This window comes from Balaenoptera borealis, assembly GCF_965194805.1.
Source record: "Balaenoptera borealis genome assembly, chromosome: 17".
NCBI lineage: Eukaryota > Metazoa > Chordata > Mammalia > Artiodactyla > Balaenopteridae > Balaenoptera > Balaenoptera borealis.
This window is the reverse complement of record NC_138876.1, coordinates 8,347,482-8,370,002: the sequence shown is the minus strand read 5'-3', so window position 1 is coordinate 8,370,002 and position 22,521 is coordinate 8,347,482. Positions and strand designations below refer to the sequence as shown.

Sequence of the window (22,521 nt, the reverse complement as noted above, 5' to 3'; positions counted from 1 at the left end):
TTCAAATAGCCTTTGTTTTAGCCTCTGCCCTCCCCAAATTCCCAAAATTGAACTGGAAAACTCAAAGTTGGAAACTTTGCAGGGGGTGGGGGCAGGGAGGGGGCAAAATACTAGAAACAAGACAGAAATTGATACAGATTTAGCCTACCACACCCACACAGCAAGAGCTCTGGACCTAGGGGTCAGAGGCACTGGAAAACAGCAAGATCTTCAGAAGCCTGACCTCCCCATTTCCAAGCTAAAGAACCTTCCCCTGATCCTCCCTGTGTGCAAGCTATGTGCCAAACAAGGTCTTCCCTGAGCTGGGCCCTGCCTCTCTCTCTCTCTCTCCTCCCATCACGCCCCTCTCATAACTGACAGTCCCTGAGAACCACTGGACCTCGTTAATGAAAACACCCACGGGATCCCAGGTCTCCATCTCCGCCCTTTCTTCTGCTTACAATCCCCCTTCTCTTGTTTCCACCTGACAAACTCTTATTTATACGTCAGAACCCCACCCAGATTCACCTTTTCTGGGAAAATTTTCTAGCTCCCCTTTCTCAATAGAGTTAACCACTCCTTCTTCAGGGGTAATTATCTCCTCTTTTATTACACATGTCTTTGCAGCTAACACTCTGGGCTGGAATTTACTGCTTACATGTCTGTGTGCTTCAATAGATGGGGAGAAACTAAGGAGCGGGAATCTTCTCTTATTTATCTTTGTAGCCCCCGTGCCTAGCTTTGGTTAGAGTTTAATAAATGTTTGTTGAATTTAATTGTTAAATGTCACCGGACGATAATTCAGCCTCTTTCCACGTTTAGGAGGAAGATGCACTGGGGACCTCGACGGCCACCAGCTTTGGAAGTCTTATGTGCCAGGTGAAAGTGAGGAGCAGGGGTGGAGACTCTCCAGCTGTGTATCTGAAAAAGGGTAGGTTGATGAGCTGGATGGCCCGGGGCCCCCGTAGCTTAACTTGTTCAGTGTCTGGAGCTGCTTTCCCGCAGGACGCCTTTAGAGAGGAGCCACGCTGCCCCCAGCGCAAGGGGCAGGGAGGCCCGTCCTGCAGGTGAGCGATTCAGTTGCAGAGCAGACACAAAGGCTGCGGGCAGAGGCCAGCTGAGTGTGCCCTGTGCAAGCTCATGTGGCTGCCTGTGATACGGGGTGTCCCCAGCAGGGCAGCAGGCCCTGGGCTCCCTGCAGCTGCCCACCCTGACCCTCCATCTCACGGACCTTCACTCCCCTCTCCCTTTCGTGTCCACCCTCCCCGGAAGCTGTCAGACCTTCTCATAAGCAGCCAGACCTCCAAGCTCTTGTCTCTCCCTGTCCTGCACTCAGGACCTCCCCGGCTGCAGTGTGTATGCACGTTACCTGGGGGCTGGTAACACAGCAGATGCCGAGTCAGTAAGTCAGGGTAAGGCCAAGATTTTGCCTATCAAGTAACCTCTCAGGGACGCCAAAGCAGCTGGTCCCTGGACCGCACTTTGAGTAGCGAGGCCGTCTTGTATTTTATAGTTTACAGCTCACTTCCCCAGACGCCTTTCATTCCACCCTCACAGAGATTCTTGAAGGAAGGTGAAAATGGGATCGTAATCCCTGTTTTACAGATGAGGAAACTGAGGCTCAGAGAGATTAAGAGTGTTGCCCAAGGTCATATTGCTAGTAAATTGGGGATCTGGGTTTGAACCTAAGTGCGTCTGATTCCCCTGCATGGCCTCACAGAGGGGGTCAGGGAGATACTTTTGGTCTCTGTAACACATGTGGAAGAAGCAGTGGGTCTTTTCCAAGAATCCTACAGCCTGCACGACTCTGCCCTATCCATCAGGGCCAAGAGAGGGGACAGCAGTGCAGGGTCCTGAGCCCTGGCCCACGACTGCGCTCTGCCCGTGAGCTGTGATGCCCTTTCTAGTCACCGCTCTCCCGGCCTCGCTTCCTGCGGTTAAGGGTGAGGGGGCTAGAGCCCGCCTGGTGGGTTGACCCCAGCTCTGCCACCACGAGCTGTGTGTGACGGTGGACAAGTTCCTTGACATTGTAGGCTGCTGTGATTCCGTTAGTCAAATAAGAGTCACAGGTCAACTGAGGTTGTTGGGAGGTGGGAATGAGGATGCTTTCAGAATGATGCGATGCTTTTAAAACAGCGTGTGGCGTGTGGTAAAGAGCCAGAGGAGGGCTTCTACGACCCTTGTCACTCCTGCTAACAGTTTCCCGATGACCCGAGGCAATGGCTGTGGACCGGAAGACAGGCCAGGGGACCTGAGCGAGGACGGGGGGCGGGGGGGAGGGGTTGGAATGAAGGTGGCAGGCATGTCACTTCCTTAGGTCTGAAGCTCCGGGCAGGCAGCCCGGCTCCCAGCAGCTTCAGAATTGCGCTGCGAGCAGCTGGCGACGGAGAGGATGCCTCGGCCCCGGCCCAGGGCCTCAGCCGACCTCGGCAGCAGGCTCAGCCCACGGCAGGGACGAGCGTCTGTGTACTGTTGTCTCCGGTCCTTCTTTCGCCTGATACCTCCATCCTGTCTTAAATGAGAGCTCCCCTGGGAGAATGGAGTCCAGCAGAGCTGGCTTTTCTCTGATCTCTGGCCAGGTTTTAGAATTTCTGCCCCAGTGTTTATTCCACTTATTTTTACTACCCATTTTGAAAAATGACAGAACACAGAGATTATTTTCTGAAAAGGAAAACCAAAATAAAACAAGTAACCCCTCTCAAAAATGCTCTTTAAAACCCTACTTTGGCCTTTTATCATATTTTTTTAAAAACGCAATTGTATTTCTTTTTAAGTGTTTGTTATTTTTTTCTCCTCCTCATCTCCTGGAAGTTTATACTTTGGGGGAAAATTGCAAGGGAAATTGTGAAGCTTCTTTGCTGCCAAGCTAAATCAAGGGCAGAACTGTTTTTTGCCTTTTTTTGTTTTGTTTTGCCTTTTATATTTTCAAGCAGAAAATGCACAGACCCAGCCATTCTGGGTTCTGTTGTAATGGAAAGAGAAGGGAGGTAAACTGGATCTGGCTTTAGACTCCGCTGCTCCCAACTTACTAGTTCTATCTTTGATCAGGAACAACTTCTTTATTTTACTTTCTGTAAAGTGGGAATAAAATGCCACAGCTGAGCAGGAAAGGACACAGTTTCTGAAAGTCTCCTGCACAGTCCGTGGTACCCAGTAGGTAGTGAGCATGTCCCTCCACACGCCTGAGCTTAAGTGACCTGGAAGATGGGACAGCTTTGTCCATCCTCCACGGCCATCCTCTGTCCATACCCACTTAAGGTCCGTGGCCTTGACTGTGGAGGAGGAGCCATGTGATTTTTCAGTAGCAAAGGAAGTCAGGGCCTGAAGGTTCCTTGGAGATTATCTAGCCCTCACGTCACAGGTGAAGCCTAGAAACAGGAAGCATCTTGTCACACTGCATCCAGGTGGACCAAGGACTGTAGGCCCGACCTCCCCCAACTCGGGAACATCTCCCAGACCTGCTCCATTGTCTAGGACTCCAACACCATGTGGGTGAGCCCAGCACTGCACGTCCCATACATGTTTACTGAGTGCCCGTGGAAGTATACGCACTTCGCAAGTGCTGTGGGTGCCACTGTGATCGAAACAGACAGAATCCCTGATTGATAGAGGAATTGGTCCAGCAATAAAAGCACTTCAGAGGGTGATACGTGCTTTGATGAAAATGAAACAGGACACTGGGGTAAAGATGAACGTGGGCTACCTAGAAGAGCCAAATTCATGGAGAAGAAAGTGGAACAGTAGTTACTTAGGGCTGGGTGAGGGGGTAATGGGGAGTTAGTATTTGATGGGGACAGAGTTTCGGTTGGGAGGATGAAAAGTTCTGGAGGTGGATGGGGTGATGGTGCACAATATCATGAATGTTCTTAATGCCACTGAACTATACACTTAAAAACGGTTAAAGTGGTAAATTGTTTGTTATGTATATTTTATGACAATTTAAAAAGGAGAAGAAAAATGAACATGAGCTGCTTTGGGCGCTCAGGGAAGGAACTTCAGAGAAGGGAATGTCGGAACTAAGGATGAGGAGGAGCCCACCATGCCCAGATCTCAGAGCAGGTGGTCCTCTGTGCAGGCTGTGAGGAGGATGGCCAGTGAGCTGAGACGTGGCCCTACCATCCAGGGCGGCACTGTGCAGTAGAACTTTCCGCAGGGATGGAAATGCTCAATAAATCTCTGCTGTCCAAAATGACAGCCAGTAGCCACATGTGGCCACTGAGCACTTGGAACGTGGCTATTGCAGCATGAACTCTGATGAACTGAAATTGATCTTCGAGGAGTCACACGTGGCTTGTGACTCCTGCTTGTGAGAGCGGGGACTGTGTCCAGGGAATCACAACTGGTGGGGCAGCAGTAGCTGTCTCAAGTGGCTTAACTGTAGGGTGAAGGATGACAGAGCCTTAGTAGAGGCACAGACAGAATGTAAGAGAAATCAAGGGAGGGAGATGAATTCTAACCGTTTAAAGCTGGGAGATGGGCCCTTTAAGTCAAGCTGGGCTTTGGCGAAGGGTGGGCGGGGGCTTGGCCTGGCACAGTTAGAGGACAGTCAGGCAGAGGGGGGCTGCGTGAGCGAAGGCTTGGAAGGAGAAGATGCTCCCTTTTTGGAGACCTGTAATGTATCTGCTGAGCGTCAGATAAGGGCCAAGCTCATGGTTCAGCCTTTTAATGTCCAGTCTGTCTTTTCATCTGCTCAGCATCTGTGAGGATTATATACCGTCATCGCCGGTTACAGAAAGGAAAGCTGAGGCCCGGAGGACCTAAGAACTCACTTGCCAGGGGTGCTGCGGGGATTCGCACTCGGGTCCGCCTGGTTCTGAAGCTTGCACTCTTGCTCCCACGCTGTAAGGTCTCCACCACCTTTAGGTGCATGTGTTGGTTAAGACCTGGTGACCTGCCAGGCCACTAGGAGGTCAGGGTGGCCGAGAGCACAGGCTCTGGTGTTCTTTCTGCCACCACCAGCTGTGTGAACCTAGGCCAGACTGTTCACTCGTTAAGGTTCTCTTTCCTCAAGTGCAAAATGGATATAATAATAGAACAGACATGTTGGCTAGAGTGAAATATATATATCTGAAAAAACCTCATATTTGCAAAAATATGCTCTAAAAATAACTGGGCTTTTATGGGAAAACGAGACTTAGGGACAGGCAAAACCCAAACCAGGCCACTTCTAGCCAGAGGACTGACAAAAACAATAGCAATCCTATTTAAAATGCTAGCAAAACTTTAAAAAGAGACATATTGAATCCATCACAAAGAAATGCTACAGTAAATGTGAAGGGCAGGGTAGCTTGATGGGGGAGGGGAAGGCCTGAAGATGTTGAGGCACAAAGATGCACAGGGAGAAGGGAAAATCGCAGTCCTCACTTTGAAGACAGAGCCACTGGCCAGTCTGAGGCAAGAGGAAAGCCGTGGGCTGATGGGCATCATGTAGTCCTGTGTTTCTGCAGCTTGCTGCCTTCAGCTGCATGGGTATGTGCTGCATTCACCTGTAGTTTGATGACACAAGGCAGCGACAAGCTGGGAACACTGCGGATCAACCAGTGCAACCTCAGCATTGCAGCGGCCGAGCTGCCTGTGCACCACGTGTTCAAACCACTTTGCGTTACAGGAACACACGTGACAGCAGAGCAGTCCGAACCAAACTCAAGGGCAGTGAACATTAAATGAGGTCGTCTAGGTGAAGCACGTGGCCTGATGTCTGTGTGTATAGTTAGAGCTCAATAAATATTTGCTGGGAATAATAAAAACCATAATAAATGCCAGTTCTCCACACCTCCCCTTCAGACCCTCAAAGGTGTGGTGGGTGTTTGTCCAGGTGTGCTGGTTTGGGGCCATGGCTTTGGTGGGCTCCATTGCTCTGCACACGCAGGAGGCCCAGGATTGTCATGGCACAGAAGCATCTCGCTGGACCGCACCCTGTACCTGGTGTGGTCAGAGGGTCCACTGTCATGTGACCAGCACGCTCTGCTCAACTCTGCATTGTTTTGAGATCTTAAAAAAATTTTTTTTTCTACCTTTTCCCCAGGCCAAGAATTCACCACGACAGGTCAGAAAAGCTTTGAACAGACTGGTTTCCAGAGTGTGCTCTCCGGAATGTACAGCCCCATTGCCTTCTCAGCCTCAGGAGCCAGTCTGACCGAAGTCCATCTCTTCTGTCTCCTTGCCTGTGACCGTGATTCCTGTTGCGATGGCTTCATCCTCACGCAGGTCCAAGGAGGTAACATGACAGTGAGGGCTGGGGCTTCCCTCTTCCACGACCTGCGGTCTACAAAGTTTGGGAAAGGCATGGGATTGCAGAAGACAGGATACACAACACGGCGAATGCCTGGGGAAGCGGCCACACTCACTTAGAAAGTGATATTCACAAAATTAGGGACTATCATGACCCTTCGAACAGGTCACATACTATGTTGGCCACTTTGCGTTTTAATACCACGTTTTTCCTTAGTGCTGCCTTCAGAGGAGGTATTTCGAGCTCCATTTTCACAAACCAGGAAACTGAGGCTCAGAGACTTTCAACCAGCTGCTCCTAATCACTCTGCTCATGACACAGTCACGGAGTGACGGAGCTGAGATTTGAGCCCAGGTGTATCTTCAACAGCGTCTCACTGCCCCCTCTGAAGCCTGGACCATCCACATTTGGTTAGAAAATGTTAGTTCATTTCCATCACCCATGATCATTCATTCAGTGATTATTTATTGAGAGCCTACTGTATACTAGGTCCTGTGACCCATAGGGCTGGAATTTTCAGTTGTCTCTCAACAGTGGGAATAGACTTCTGTTTACAAAAATAAATCCTTGTCCTTGGCTACGTAGCCTTGTGGTTGTTGAGAAGGGGCTTAGGTCAGACGGACCTGGGTTCTAGTCATCACTCTGTCACTATCTCACTTTTCTTGAACAAATTGCTTAAACTAAGTTGTAGGTCCCTTATCCATGAAAGAGAGATAATGATAATTCCTATTTGTCTATTCGTTATAAAGATACTGGGTGCAAAATGCTGAACTTGAGCTTGGCTCCTGGTATGCTATTAATTTAGTGACAGAGGGACTTACCTGTAACCAACTGCATGATTGGCAGCTTCAGCTTATGGAGAATTCTGAAGACTAAAAAAAATGTGAAGTAGTCTTATATATCTTTTTATGACCCTCACTTACAGTCAGCTATAAACCTTAAGTGATCACCATACCTGTGCAATCCAATGTTCCAGGTATTGGGGATCGATAAAAGGAGCTTAGAATGTGGTCGGGGAAGCAAAGGTACCATGAAGGACCATGACCTTCACTCCCTCATCTGTGCTGTCATCCAGGCGCGTATGGAGTTCCGCTGTGCACCAGGCTCGATACACAAGGCAACACAAGTGTCTGAGGCCGTAGGAGGCTTGAGTGCAGAGGAGGGAGATGTCAAGGGAGCTTGGTGGTCAGGGAGAGCTTTCTGGAAGAGGAGAGACTTGATCCAGGCTTTGCGGGATGGGTGGTGTTCAGATGGTAAGAGAGGAGAGAGAGTCTGGTCAGAGTGGGCATCCCTGGGAGCTGAGCTCAGTCGGGGAGACCGCGCATTCTGGAGAACATCATCCATGACACTGGACTTATCAGCCTACAGACCCAAGGCTGTGATCAACTCTAGCATCTGTACATCATTCCCTCCAGACTCAGAGGTAGATACTGTTGGCTGTCTAGCTTGGTCACCTGGTGGGACAGTTGTATGGTGAGCGATGGAAGATATCAGGTGTCAGATTTGGTGATGGGAAAGGGAGATTTGGGAAGGTCCATATGGGGTATATGCTAAGTATGAAGTGGCTTTAAGACATTCACAAAATGTGGACTGAGCTTTTGGATACAAAGATTCAGAGCTCAGAGAGGGAGTCTGGGTGGGAGATGGAAATGTGTGAACAGCCAGCGTTGAGGTGGTAGTAGAGGTGTGGGTATGGATGGATTTCCTAGGAAGGGGGTGCTGGGTGAGAAGATGGAGGAGGGTGGGACTGATCCCTGGGAATATCTACATAACTGATGAAGAATCTGCACAGAAGACAGAGAGGAGGAGACCCAGGAGAGCAGCAGGTCATAGAAACCAGACTGGAGACGGTTGAAAGATGAAGGAAGTTGTCAACAGTTTTGAATGCTGCTGGGTGTTCAAACAATGTGACTCCTGAAAAATGCTGAGGTCAGCTCGCAGTGGTCAGCAGAGGCTACAGTGAGAATGTTTTGTTGGTGGTCAAAGGAGCCCGGGCAGGAATGTGGATTGAAGTAAGTTGAATCCTAAAATTCCTTCTAGGTTTAATGCTTTGTGGTTATGTGATGCGCATTCATGTCAGTGTTTAGATAAGCAAAAAAATAGACATTGTACACACACATGTACACAGACACATGCACACAGGCACACCTCATTTTATTGTACTTCACTTTATCGTGCTTCGTAGATGCTGTGTTTTTTTACAAATTGAAGGTGTGTGGCAACCCTGCACCGAGCAAGTCTGTCGTGCCATTTTTCCAGCGGCATTTGCTCACTTTGTGTCTCTGTGTCATGTTTTGGTAATTCTCAAAATTTGTCAAACTCTTTCATTATTATTACATTTGTCATGGTGACCTGTGATCAGTGATCTTTGATGTTACTGTTGTAAAAAGATTACGACTTGCTGAAGGCTCAGCTGATGGTTAGCATATTTTAGCAACGAGGCACTTTTAAAGTAAGGTATGTACTTTGTTTTTTTAGACGTAATGCTATTGCACCCTTAGAAGACTACAGTATAGTGTGAACGTAACTTTTATAGGTACTGGGAAACCAAATATTCCATGTGACTCACTTTCTTGCAACATTTGCTTTATTGTGGTGTCCTGGAACCAGACCTGCGACTGCTCTGAGGTGTGTCTGTATATGTCCTCTTTGTGTGTGCCTATATGTAGAAACACTGCAATTCAAATCCAGGGTGCTTTCTGCCTTCTTTAATCTTAATGTCTTTTCTGAGGATACCACAATTTCCCCAGATGTTCGATTACTCACCAGACCACAGGATTTTTCCAATTGGAAAGGTTGACTTCATTTTCCTTAGGGTCATCTATGGAATAATTACTTTGTTCTGTGGAGCAGGAAGCCCACACAACCCTTTTTTCCATGACGTTTCTGGCTAGCAGCTTGCCTATCTTTCCCTCCCAGTGTAACCCGTGATCTGTGAATTATGTCGATCTGAACAACCACCTCGCAATGCTGCAAGTTAAGCTTTTCTTGGAGACACACATCAAACATCAGGCAGATGTTTTTCCCGGTCTAGTCTGATGGGCAGCCCTGGAATTTTAACTTGTGAAGCTTTGGCTGGATCTGCTGATGACCAGAAATGGAATCCCGCTACATGCTTTTTCTGCAGTCTGGAAAGGCATTTAATTTCTGGTGGAGTCCTCCTCCTCCCCGTCCCCTCCTCCCCTGCAAGACTCCAGCTCCTCCAACCTCCAACCCTGAAATGGCTTTGTTTCCACTGATAATTATTAGTGAAAATTCATGAGGCTTCTGGACCTACATTTCATGAGCCTACTTGTAACACAACAAGGAGTTGAGGCCACTTGGAAATGGGGTTCAGTGGCACTTGTGTGGCCTGAGGCTCCCGGGAGCGTAATTGAAGCTGGCTCACGTGATCAGCAAAGCGATTTCAAATCTCCAGCCGGCGCCCACCTCTCAGACACCCGGGGTTCTCATCGACACTTGAGCATTAGTTAAAGAAGAAAGCTGCCTGCGTTTCTCTTCCCAGGTCTGAGAGCCGGAGGGAAAACGTGCCCCACCTCTTGTTTAAGTCCATGGTTCTTTCTTTGGCTTCGGAGAGGGGCAGCCGCAGAGCTCAGGCTTCCTCTGGGCTCTCGGCAGGCGCTTGCGCACCCCTGCTGCCCTGTGCTTGCTCCGGCCCTGGGTCCGGCCAGGCCGGGCGAGGCGCTCACTGCCCGCGGGTCCTTCCTCTAGCTCTGTGCAGTCACTCAAACAGCCCCATCTATGAAGTGAAGTGGCCTCACCAGCTCAGGGCTTCTGGGGTCCGGCTGTGCGCTAGGATCACCTGTGGTGCTGTTCACAGGACTAATTCCCAAATGCCACCCTTGCAACCTGTCAAGTCGGAACCTCTGTAGTTGGTGCCCAGGAACAAGCCCTTTCAAACTCTCTCTGTGATTTTGATATAATCGGTCTAAACACCCTGGTTTGAGAACCACCAAGTTAGTGGGTCTCTAAGGTAACTTTTTACCACAGAGATGCTGCTGATGATAATGATGACGATTAGTTTTAACTGCTCAGGTTAAAAGTGGGACAGGAGAGAACAGAATGTCAAATTCATAAGCCAGACGTCCGTGAGTCATCTACATTGGGGAAATTTTGGTGCAAGAAGTTTGAAACTTATCTGGATTTGGACATAAATTAGGATAAAGAAGGGAATAGGAGCTGCAGGGTGGTCTATTTCCTTTTTCTTTTCTTTTCTTTTTTTTCACCAGGAGAATCTGAACAACTATACTACCTAACAGGGTTATGTATCCAAATAATACATAAAGTATTTAATTTCTAGATCTCAATAAATTTGGGCAATGTACTTATGTGAAGCTCAGTTTCCTCATCCGTGAGATGGAGATAATAATGTCAATAAGAATTAAGGAGATTAATATACTTAAAGCACTTATCATAGTGGCTGGCACATCACAGGCATCCAAAACATTTGAGTTACTTATATTTACCCAACTAAAATCACTATCAAATTCAGTTAGCTTGGGGGTAGGATTTTCTGCTACTAAATAAATTCATAACATTAGGATAGCTTTTTTAAAATTCAGAGTTTGAAGATATATTCAAGACGAAATAGTCCAATGCCTTCCAATTACCAAATCTAGTAATGGATTTCTCTCTATGCATCCAGGGATGTGGGCACACAGCCTTGGCTTGGTTACATCCAGAGACAAGGAGCTCATTTCCTAACAGGGAGACTTGTGCCATGGGTGCACAGCGCTTGGCTTTTAATAGTTCCTTACTTTGAATCTAAATACTGCTTCCTGAGCTCCTTCAAGATTGATCTCCTCTGTGTGTGTGTGTGTGTGTGTGTGTGTGTGTACGAGAATGAGAGACACAGAGAGAGAGCTGTTTATTTCCTTGAAGCCTCAAAAAGATGGAAAGTGGAGACAGAGGATTCTGGCAGTAAGACCCCTGGTGGTATCAGAGGTGTCATTGCTGCTGTCCCCATGAAGAAGGGCTCTCATGGAGGAGGAGGTGGTGTCCCTCCTCTCAGGAATTTGCCAGTAAGACAACTTCAGGACGATTGGGGAAGGATAGCCCAAATTAAAACCAGGCTCCTGAGTTCCAGTGTCCACTCCCGAGGAGTAGTTCCCTGCCCACAGCCCACAAGCCTCTCAGGGCACAGCTGCGTGTCTCTAAAGGGTCTCTGCTTGGTCCCCACCACACTGACCTCTCTCCCCTCTCATGACTGTAGGTTCCATCATCTGTGGGTTGCTGAGCTCTCCCGATGTCCTGCTTTGCCATGTCAGAGACTGGAGGGACCCTTCGGAAGCCCAGGCTAAAGCTGCGTGTCCTGGGGTGACGTATGACCAGGACAGCCGGCAGGCGACGCTGCGTCTGGGAGGCCAGGAGTTCAAGAGTAAGCCTCTGCCTTTTGCCCATGTGCGTTCCGTCACAATGAACTGTCCTCACCAGCAAGGTCTGCTCCTTTGCTGTGAGCCCTCTCCATACCCTGAGCTGTTTATCCTTCTGAAAAGAAGCTGCACCCAAAAGCTGCAGAAAAAACAACCAGAGCGTCTCAGCAGCGCTCCACGGGAAGCGTGACGGAGCTCTGGGGCCGCAGGTTGGCTGGGGGGGAGGCTGGCTCAGCAGGGCAGCTGCACTGACCTTGGCCGGGCTCGTTCACGTGTCTCGGGGGTCGCTTGGTGGTTGACCGCTCTTGTCTGGACTTGGCCAGGGTGGCCTGGCCCTACTTCACGCGCCTCTTCTTCTGGACGAGCACGTTCCCCTGTGGGCAGAATCGGGAAAGAACGAGGGAAACAAGCCAGGCCGTAGAAGGTTGAGGCTTGGACCCGCCCCTGCCACCACTGCCTGTCGCACTGGCCTGGCCCGGCTGGGAGTCAGGAGTGGGGGACATACTCCATCTTTCAGTGGCAGGAACTGCAAGGAGGGGGAAGAACTGGGGCCAGAAATGCTATCTGTCCCCCCAGGGCCACCTCCCTGGGTGTGTCTCCCCCTCTGTCAGTTAAGGAATTCCAGGAGGCAACCACCGCACTGCCCAACCCAGATACAGGGGCACAGGGAACCGTCGGCCCCCCAACAGGGGCTCCACCGACAGAAATAACCGCTGAGCTTGCTCCTTGCCCTTTTTTCTTTCAGAAGCTCTTCCACCATGTTCCATAAGCGTATAAGCGCGGGATCTAGAGATCACCCCTGAGATCATCCGCCCCACTCCTCATTTTACAGGGACGGGCCTTAGCACCCGAGGCCCCGGCGGCCAGTCAGCTCTCCCTCCGCCTCCCCCAGCCCCGGCCTGTGCTCCTCGCAGCAGAGCTCCCAGGCAGGAGTAGAGACTGCTCTGTCCTGAGCCGGGGCCACCACGCCAGGGCGCTCAGTGTGGTCAGGACCGGCAGGCTTAGCATCGCCAGATGATCGTGAGAAATGCAGATTCTCAGGCCTCTCCCCAGACCCCAGGGAGGCCCCAGGAATCTGTTCTGACGGGCTGTCTGGATAATGCCATGCCCGCTAAGTTTGAGAAGCACGGAGTAGGTGACCTGGAAGTTTCCTTCCGACCGGGAGAGTCTGAGTTTTCGGCGTGAACGGGGCCCAGCTGCTCACTTACCTCTCCCGGCTGCAGTGTGAGGTCGGGGGCGGTGGGCTCCATCTTGCCTCCTCTCTGCTCTACTTACCTGCCGGCCTGGGAACTCGGAACTGGACCCCATGGTTCCAATCCACCCTCTGAGTTGAGAGGGCTGAAAGCACGAGCTGGTGTCAGCCCGACAGAGGAGAGGAGGGCACTGGGCAGAGGTCAGAGGAGCCGTGAGATGCCCTGGAAGGTGGTCCTCGAAGGGCTGGCAGAGACCATGTCCTTCCTCCCAGAGAAGTTTCCACGCCCTGCTTCTCAGTGTACTGCAGCCCTTGGGGTTCTAATGGCAGAGAGCTCAATGTCACCTCCTCCAAAAGCCCTCCCTGACTACCCCTGCAGGGCTTATCGCTTCCTCCTCTGCGGAGCTTTGTGCATGCTCCATGCATTGCCCTGTTAGACAGTGCAGTGGGCAGTACGTCTAAACTGAGGCTTTGCCTGGCTGCTTCTCTCCCTGGCCCAGCTGAGAGTTTGCCCCCTGGTGTTGAATCCCACCTTTGGACGCCAGCTGTGTGACCTTGAGCAAGCCAGTAAATATCTTCAGGCCTAATTGCTAATGGGGTAATGACAGTTTCCCTCTCACTGGGCTGTGAAGATGAAAGGCGAGGGTAAACAATAACAATGGTGATAGAAACGCCTTCCATGGTGCTCACTAGGAGCCAGGCCCTGCTCCAAGGTCTTGACCTTTTCTAACTCATGAATCCTCAACACAGTGCTTTAAGGGAGGTACTACTGGGACTCCCCTGGCGGTCCAGTGGTGAAGACTCCACGCTTCTACTACAGGGGGCACGGGTTCCATCCCTGGTTGGGAAACTACAATCCCGCATGCCGCGTGGTGCAACCAAATAGGAAATAAAGTTTAATTAAAAAAAAAAAAAAAAAAGGGAGGCACTATTATCATTATATCCCCATTTTACAGCTGAAGACACTGAGGCACACAGAAGTGGGGTTTTTCCAAGGTCTCAGAGCTTGCACGTAGAAGGGCTGGGACCTGAAACCAGGCATTCTGGCTCCAAAGTGACGTTCTTAACTGCTTCCCTATATTGGCACTTACAGATGATACACGTGTAGAACTTAGTGTGGTATCTGACACATAGTATTAATGTTAGATGATTTTATTGTCATTTAAAAATCTGTCATTTTTTGTTATATTTAAGAACTGGACTTACTATATAATATATAATAAGAACTGTGTCTTATTAATTTCTGGAGTCACACCATGGAGCATAAAACCTGGCATAGAGAATATACATAGTATCTGTGGAATGCCTATTTACCAAAGCCTGGAAAAAATATTGCAGATTTGTGGAATTCCATGAGGTTTAGTTTCTTTTGGGGTAAGTAAAATCAAATAGCTTATTTCTATGATGGATAGTAAACACATGGTATCCATTACTCTGAGAGGTAGCCCAGTGTGGAAACGAGCATTTGAAGAAAGACATATGATCCATTCATGGGCAATAAATCCAGAGTGAAATGCTTAACACAGAGTGTGTGCTTGGTACGTGCCCAAGAAGTGAAGACTGTGCCCTTGTCTGGCCTCCCTGAGAAGGAGTGATTACTGAAGACTTTTGAAGTTCTTTATTTTTTTCAGTGCCCTCTGTGTATATATATATTTTGGGGTGCTGGCAAAGCTTTAAGAAGGGAACCCTTTGATGGGGATTTCAGGCAGCCTGAGGCATATTCATGATGTTCCAAATTGAAGGTTGACTTGCACACAGACTGATCTGGAGGCCACCTCCAACTGGGAACAATAGGGCCAAATCCTTCCTTCCCACAATATGACATCAGCCTTAAGTACAATTAACCCTTGAGAAAATAAACATAGGGATTTAAATTCTTACTAAAGTGTGAGTACCTGATAAGTACCTTTTCCTAATGGCAGATATTGATGGAGGGATACTGATGGAGGGAAAAAGGAGTGAGGATTCCAGGTATCTGAACAACTGAAGGAGACACTGTGGAATGGATTGGTAGCACGTGGGAAGGGGATAGGGATGATAGAGGATTTCTATCCCTCCCACGGTTGGTTGAGGGCCAGCCTCTTCCTTCCATTTTGCAAATGGTTAGATGGTCTTTAAAATACAGACTCTGGAATCAGTCCCCAGGATTCAAATCCCAGTGTGAATGCTTACTCGTTATATGACCTCTCTGTGTCTTGGTCTTTCCAGTTATAAAATGAGGATAATGGTGACTTCTGATGCCTGGGGAGGTTGGGAGGATTATAGGAGGAAAGCATGTGAAGCACTTGGAGTAGTGCTTGGAGGGAGGCAGGCACTCAGTAGATACTGGAGACCCTGGAGCAATGGTTGGCATTTAAAATACTGCAGCTGAATCCTGCTTCCCCACCCGTCCCCCAGTTCCATGACCTTGTTCAAAGTACCTAACCACCCTGAGCCTCAGGGTCTTCATCTGTAAAATGGGGGCACACTTTTTAAATATATTACATAAGGCAGTGCTAATGTGCTCTACAGCATGTAGTTTAAGGTATCGTTTTCTGAACCCCAAGTCCCTGGTCCCCCAGTTGCACATCCAGCAGAGGCGCTCTGTAGGATGTCGGGTCTGGACATCCGCTCTCACTGTTCAGCTCACCAGTACGGCAAGGGTCTGCTTCAGCAGTTGGTTCATGGAGAATGAGTATTTTCTTATAAAATGTAAGTGAATTGATTGCCAGTTGTAGGAAATCACAACCCAACGGAACACACTAAATTCAAATAGTGAGCGCGTCAGTATCCGTGTCGCATTTTACAAAGCATTTTCACATCCATCAACTCAACTGATCCTTTTGACAATCTGGTGAGGCAGAGGCAATCTGAGGCAGAAGTGTGAGGTTATATTACACTTTTGCTCATGGGAGTGAATTTCATAGCTGTGACGTGTCACACTTCAAGAAACTATCTTTGCATTAAGTGCCATGGCTGGGGCTTCAACTCAAGCTTTGGAGACCAGAGCTGTGAGGGGCATCTCTCACTGTCTGCTGCAGTGGCCCTGCATCTAATTTACTGGAAGCAGAAAAGTGCTTCAGAGGTATGCTTGTATCATACCAGCAAATTAAGGAGTCTGGTAATTGAGAATTTTGCTCCCTGGGCATCTCTCTGGGGATGCTCTACTCCAGATATTGGGGAATGAATGTCATCTACCAGCATATTCTATTTCAAGATTTTAAAGGGCTGTGGGGAGAAGGGAACAAAAGGTGCAGGAAAGGCAGAGGGTCAATTGTGCACTGCAGAGATGAGCTGGGAGGGGCACAACAGCCATGGGGAGGGGAGTTGCTGAACTAGCTCAGCTATCACTCGTCCTGAGAAGCAGCTGGGTGTGAGGTGCCAGGCCAGGTAGTAGACTACAGAGACGGGTAGAGTGGTTTCTGCTCTCAAGGAGCTCACAGGCTAGTTGGGGTGACAGATACGGATATTATTAAAGTATAGTGGGCCTCCTATTTGCTCATCTTATGGACTGATGAAGGATTGTGGGACACAGAACCCCCTTTAGCACCTCTCTCCTCTTTTGTTAAGCCAACCAACCCTTTCCTGCTCCATGGGAGTAGGGTAGACTTCTAATATTACCCAGAACAAACAAATACACCCCAAAACAAACAACCCCACCAATCACCCGGAAGCAGTCTTACCAGCACGTTTTACTGGCTGTGAGGTTTCTCTTTCCTGTCACCGATTTCTGTTTAAACTGGTGCCAGGTTGACGTGTGTCTCAATAGAAGAGTCCACTCAGGGTCTGCATCTCCCAAATTCCCAGTGGACGTGTCGGGTGTTTTCAGCTCTTTGGTGTTGGCTGGATCATCTTCTTATTTCTAAGAAAAAAGGCTTGGAAAGCTCTGGGGCTGCACATGCCTCATTTCTGACAACACCTTGTAGTGCAGATGAATTAAAAAATAGGCAGACTGAACGTCCCCTAGTGCCCATAGGGATTTAAAATTGGATAGGAAAAACAGGCCTTGGAAGAAATACTTCTTGGTTTTTTCTACATCCCAAAGGCTTCATGTTGTTGATTAATGGTGAGGCTCAGCCCGATGGCTGGCATTCTCTTTGTGGGAGTCTGTTTTGTATCAATGATTGTCACTATCTTGGGATGCTGGGAGCTGAGTGGAGGAACTTCCATGCATCTATAATGTTCATGGTCACCAAGTGCATCTGGAGTAGATGTATGATGGACACCTACACACAGGATGGCTCTCTTAGTTCTTTACAGTAGCTGTCATTAGCACTAAGCAGAGCCTGAGGCAAGGATTCAGGAGTGTAGTTTATGTAGGAAGGGCAAGGAATATAAGTAGAGACATGGTGGAAGTGATGATACAGAGAAGAGAAAATGGCCAGTAAAAGATGGACTCTGAAACCTAGGTTTTCCAGTTTAGGATCGTGCCCACTCCCACGTTGTAGATTCAAACTACCCATACCATGCGCCCCTCCCCCCCTCCCCCCCGCCCCAGATGTAGCACGTGATCTCTGCAGAAGTGTCCTGAAGTCAGTTAAGACCACACAACACCCATCAACCCTCGAGAGTCAGGCTCCATGCCAAAGCCCCACAGTTCTAAATGTGTGTGTGTTCCTGCAACCTTGATTACAGAGAGAGCAGATCACATAAGCCAGAGTCTGCAGGCCTGTTTGTGTAACATGGGTATTTTAACTCAGTTACTGTGGAAGGCATGGAACGATGTCTGGACAGTCTAAACCATTAGCCAGGAACAGGAGGGATAACGTTTCCTTCTGTTCTATATATCTTCTCACCATCAACAATATTGAACTGGGGAAGTTTTGGGGAAAGGAGTGCAGGATCAGAAGTCTGCATTAGGAAATCTAATTTGGTGGCCAGCCTTCTTGTGCTTGGGCAGATGAGGCTCTGCATTTACTTGGTGGGCTCTGAAAATCATTGATTGCTTTGTTTTCCTTATTCATTTGTCTTTGCATTCGTTACGGTGCTGAACGCTGGTTCTATGGCAGGGATTTTACTAGATGTGGGTGATACAAAGAGGAATAAGGCCCATGTTCAGCCCCTGGAAGCTCACAGTACATTCAAGGAGCTGGAAAATTATGGTCAAACATGAGATTGAAGATAGACATTCCCAACCTCACGAATACCATCCCCGTTTGCCAATGGGGCAAGAGTCTCCGAGGACGTAAGTGACAAGGAAAATTAACACAGCTGTTGAGTCTTCTATGAGTTTGGTTCACTTTAAATCAATCCATAGTTCCTTAAGTGAGTCTCAATGTCACAGGATCCTGACCCCTCCCCACAATAGTCCCTTTGGTGCTCTAAGAAAAACACGTGGGCTCTGGTTTTGGAGGATGGAGGGAACGAAAAGTGCCCACTGAACTGAGACGGTATCTTGACACTGTAAAATGAGGCAGGCAGCTCCAAATAATCAATGGGTCTATTTATTATAGGGTAACTTACTCACAGGGTGGGATGGGGATTGAGCATCAATGATCTGGAAGCATTAGTAGCTGCACTCTGCACTACTGAGGAGCCACTAGGACAATTTTATAATTAACCTAGAGTATGGGGGTACGTGCTTGGAAACAGGACGTGCATTCCTAAGTGAAGATTTATGAATGGGTAACATACATCAGCCAAGGTCTTCATCATTGTTTGGAGGCTACCAGAGCACAGAGGCCACCTGGACCTAATGATCATTAAACAGTATCTATTAACTACAAAGCCCTTGATGACAGAGAAGTGATTTATGGCACAGTACAGCCCTAGGCAGGGTCAGTGGAAGGACAGAAAGGATTGTAGTGGCCCAAGATGGCATCAGTTATGCTAACATCCATAATTCTGGCCAGCTCTGGTTTTGTACCAGCAGCTGGAGGAAAACTCCGAGAAGATTTTGGGATGCGCCTTGTGTGGGAAACAGAGTTTCAGCCCCAGGAGGGGCCAGCGTCGGGGAGGTAAGGCAGTTATGATCATGGTGGGTCCCCAGTAGGAGCAAGCACACTCAAGCTCATACAAATAAACATCTTCTTTGCAGGTCTGACACCCCTGAAAGGAAACCAGAGCACCTTTACCAGTTTCCAGCAGGTTTATCTCTGGAAAGGTAAGCTCTGTGGTGGGAGGGGGTGAATAGGACACTGATGGCAGGAGACGGTCTGGATCCACTTCTCACTCACAGGGCACTCTGCTCCCCAGAGAGACAATGTAGAGATTTACTTTCCAAGTGAGTGCTCTGTGTGGACAGAAGGGCCCCAGTTCTCATCAGATAAGATACCAAAGTGTAAAACAAAAATGAAAAGTGTGGAAACCTAAGGAAGGATGAAGGAATTAAGCGCTGGTTCCTGTGAGATCAAGTTCATTGACCACAAGCTGCCCTTGTTAGTAGGATGGGGGCTCTGAGGCCACCGCAAACTACAGGAGGCGTTTCTCCAGGGGGCCTCGGCCGCAGGCCCCTCCTTCCCCAAGGCTCGGTGGGGGACAGGACCCCAGGTGGGTGTGCCATGGGCTCCTGCTTAGAGCTGATGCTACCTTGGGTTCATGGGACAGGTTGGGCTCAGATGAAATGCATATTTGGCATCTCTTTTCTGCTTTGTTTGTTCTCCTTTGAATTGAATGAACATTGACCTAGTGCCTGCTCAGAGCCAGGGACTGTGAAAGGCATGTGGGGTGAGACTAACATGGTGAGAGAGACGAGTGAGGCACAGCCTTGACCTGGAAAGGGCCGCAGCCTCAGGAGGGAGCAGACAGGCAGGGGATCGTTGCATGTCATGGTCCTAGGTGCTGGGTGGGAGGCATGAGGAAAGATCCCCGGCCACTGTACCACTCCCCTCCTCTTCCCATGACCCCTCCTGACTGATCTCCAGTCCGCTAAGAGATAGGACTGGTGACCTGATTCTATGCCTGTGAAATAGTGTGAGAGAGCACCAAGGGTGGGCTTAGAGTGACTGGGTATGAATTCTGGTTCCTTTACTTCCCACCCGTGTGAGCTTGAACACATGGGTGACAAGGCAGTAAAAACGGTCCTGGCCTCATAGAGTTGTGTGAGCATTGGCTCAGTAATTCCTATAACGTACTTAGTACAGTACCTGGTGCATGCTAATTGATGTGAGTGATGGTGGTGATGACGGTGGATGAGGAGCAAGAGAAGGAAGAAGGAAGAAGAAGAAGAAAAAGAGAGGGGAGGAAAATAAAAGGAAGGTGCCCATCATCATTTTCATTTTAAGGTGATATAATGAGATTATACACTTCTTTTCTCCTTTAGTAATACCTATATGGTACATATGGGGGTTGATATTCTGTTCATTTTTCAGACAAAAAAAAAAAAAAAAGAGAGACTTGGAGAGGTTAAGTGACATGCTCGCAGGAGCATCTCAGGAGGTGGTCCTGGGGTGGGCCCCAGACACTGGTTCCAAGTCCAGTGCTTTCTACTTATTAGAAATTTCTGTGTTGTACAATATAGCCTTGTAGCTTAATGACTATAAATGGAGTATACCCTTTAAAAATTGTGAGTCACTATGTTGTACAACTTTAACATATAATAGTGTACATCAGTGATACTGCAATTTAAAAAAATTAAAATTCTGGTAAATAATTTGCTAGCTGGTGAAAAATGAAGGACTTGCTTCTCCCCAGGACATTTGCCCCACTAAACAGAAGCACCCAAAGACCTGCCTAAAACCCGGTTCCCCTGTCACAGAAGACTTGTTCCTGACTTGGGAATTTCATTTAATTTTTTCAAATTCCAATTCATCTACTTTCTACCTGCATGTTCTGGGATAAGTTATTTCAAGTCTGTGAGTCTCAGTTTTCTCAAGAGTAAAATGGAAGTCTTACTCCGTCCCTTCACAGGGGGTCGTAAAGACCAATATTTATAAGCATATCCTGTTAACTCTAAAAGACTTTACCAATGCTAACAATTTCAATATCAAGGACAATAATAGTTCTCTTATGCAGAGGTTGGCTGACGTTCCACAAAAGGCCAAAGAATGCAGACCTATGCCACTGGATTTGTTCCAGATTGTACTGGGGCACCTGGCTGTGGCCCATGAGGATTTCCTACATTGTCATTACCATTTTGTTGACCAGAGGACTATCTCCCCTTTTCCTCCCCAATATTAGAACCGCAATCCTTTTTTTTTTCTCCTAGATTCTGACATGGGGTCTCGGTCTGAGTCTATGGGGTGCAGAAGAGCTGTGGAACCAAGGCCAGCATCTCCAACAGAAACAGGTACCCACCCAAAACCTCTTAATATACTTGGTGTCTGGCTGTGGAGACAGATGGTGAGGCCAAGGGTCTGGTCGATGAGTGGACCCATGAACGCCACTCCATTCTGCAGCCATGGCCTCCCTCTAAGCTTCTAATCCACTATCCATTTCGTAAATACGGACCGCTCCGCGGAGGGGCAGTTGGCACAAAAAAGTAAGGTGAAATGACTGCAAAGTCACCACTGCTGCTGAGAAAGAAAACAACCATAATAACAAATCCAGCAGAAAACTATTAAAGAGCAAGGTTTATCTGAAGGTGATCAGTGCCTTCGATTATGTACACTCTGAAGAATGTAAGCAAAATGTACATGTTCTGGAATTGTTTAATGAATGAGATGTCTAAGAGGGTCTTTTGAGAGAGAGTCATTTTATGCAGTGGAAGATGTAAATCCACACCTTCCTAGGGACAGAGTGTGTGTGGTGTCTGAGGCTTCTCCATTGCCCGAGGCTACAGTTGTTGTTCCTTAGGTGGAGCTGAAAGTCGGGGTGGGGGGCAGAGGGAGAGGGAAAGAGAGCCAGATAGAGAGAGAGAGAGGGGAGGGGAGGAGGGGGGAGGGAGACGGGAGCAGGTCAGCCTGCAGCACGGTGGTGGGGGACAGCACACCCGATGGGAGAAATACCACATTGCACAGCAGAGAGACTAGGGCTGGAGCGGCTTTTGGCAACTCATTATGAACTGCACGGCCATGGGTACTTTGCTCACCTCCTATGAGCCTCGATTCCTGCTGTGTAGAATGTACCTTGCTTTCCACTTATCCTCTTATAGAGAACATACCAGGGAAGACACCTGGCACATTGCCTGGTACATAATATCCCCAGATGCCCACACAATGGTAGTTTCTTCCCTTTCCCATGGCTTTGGTGCAGATAAAAATGAGATCATGTACATAAATCATTACAACTGGGGCTCATCCCATACTAGCTGTTCAGCAGTTACGAGTTCGCTCTGCGTCCATAGAGCTGTGGGCTCGAGGGCTGTGTCCTGATTCAGAGTGTGGTCCTCAGGTCAGGAGAGCAGGGTTCGAATCCCAGCCCTGTCTCCATCTGCCTGTGCAACCCCGAGTCATCTTCTCTGAGCCTCAGTTTCTCCTTCTTTAAATGAGAGTAATAGCACTCCCCATGAGACGGGATTAGAGGATGTAATTCTATAAGTTGCCGTGACACAGAGCAGGTGCTCACAAATCGGTAGCTGTTATTACGTGGTAGTTGGGATTATGATCCTAGCACCGAGCCTGGCTCGTAGCAAGCCTTCCCGAAGGTTCTGTCCCCAGTCCGTCTCTCTTCCTTGTATTGCCTGTCGGACAGCAGATCCCAGCTGGGGATCGTGCTAGGGTCACGGTGCATATTCCCGTCCAAATGCCTTAGCAGCTATGCCCTCTGCACCTTCAGAGGTTTGTAGTGGAAGCTTCAGTCTTGCCAGCGAGGTGGGGGGAGTGGGTGAATGGACACCCACTCAGGAGCCTTCCCCTTCTTGTTCTCAGGAGCAAGCATTTAGCTGGGTC

The 22,521-nt window shown here is 48.6% G+C and overlaps 1 protein-coding gene across 1 annotated transcript in view; it reads left to right on the top strand.

Moving 5' to 3' along the window:
* The window catches only part of TG (thyroglobulin), a 247,226-nt gene that overhangs the window by 67,158 nt on the left and 157,547 nt on the right, over positions 1-22,521 (top strand). The window contains exons 25-29 of the mRNA XM_082363748.1: positions 802-910; positions 6,005-6,196; positions 11,424-11,588; positions 18,792-18,857; positions 20,901-20,981. Coding sequence (XP_082219874.1) covers positions 802-910; positions 6,005-6,196; positions 11,424-11,588; positions 18,792-18,857; positions 20,901-20,981 — 613 coding nt within the window. The remainder of the gene's footprint in view (positions 1-801; positions 911-6,004; positions 6,197-11,423; positions 11,589-18,791; positions 18,858-20,900; positions 20,982-22,521) is intronic.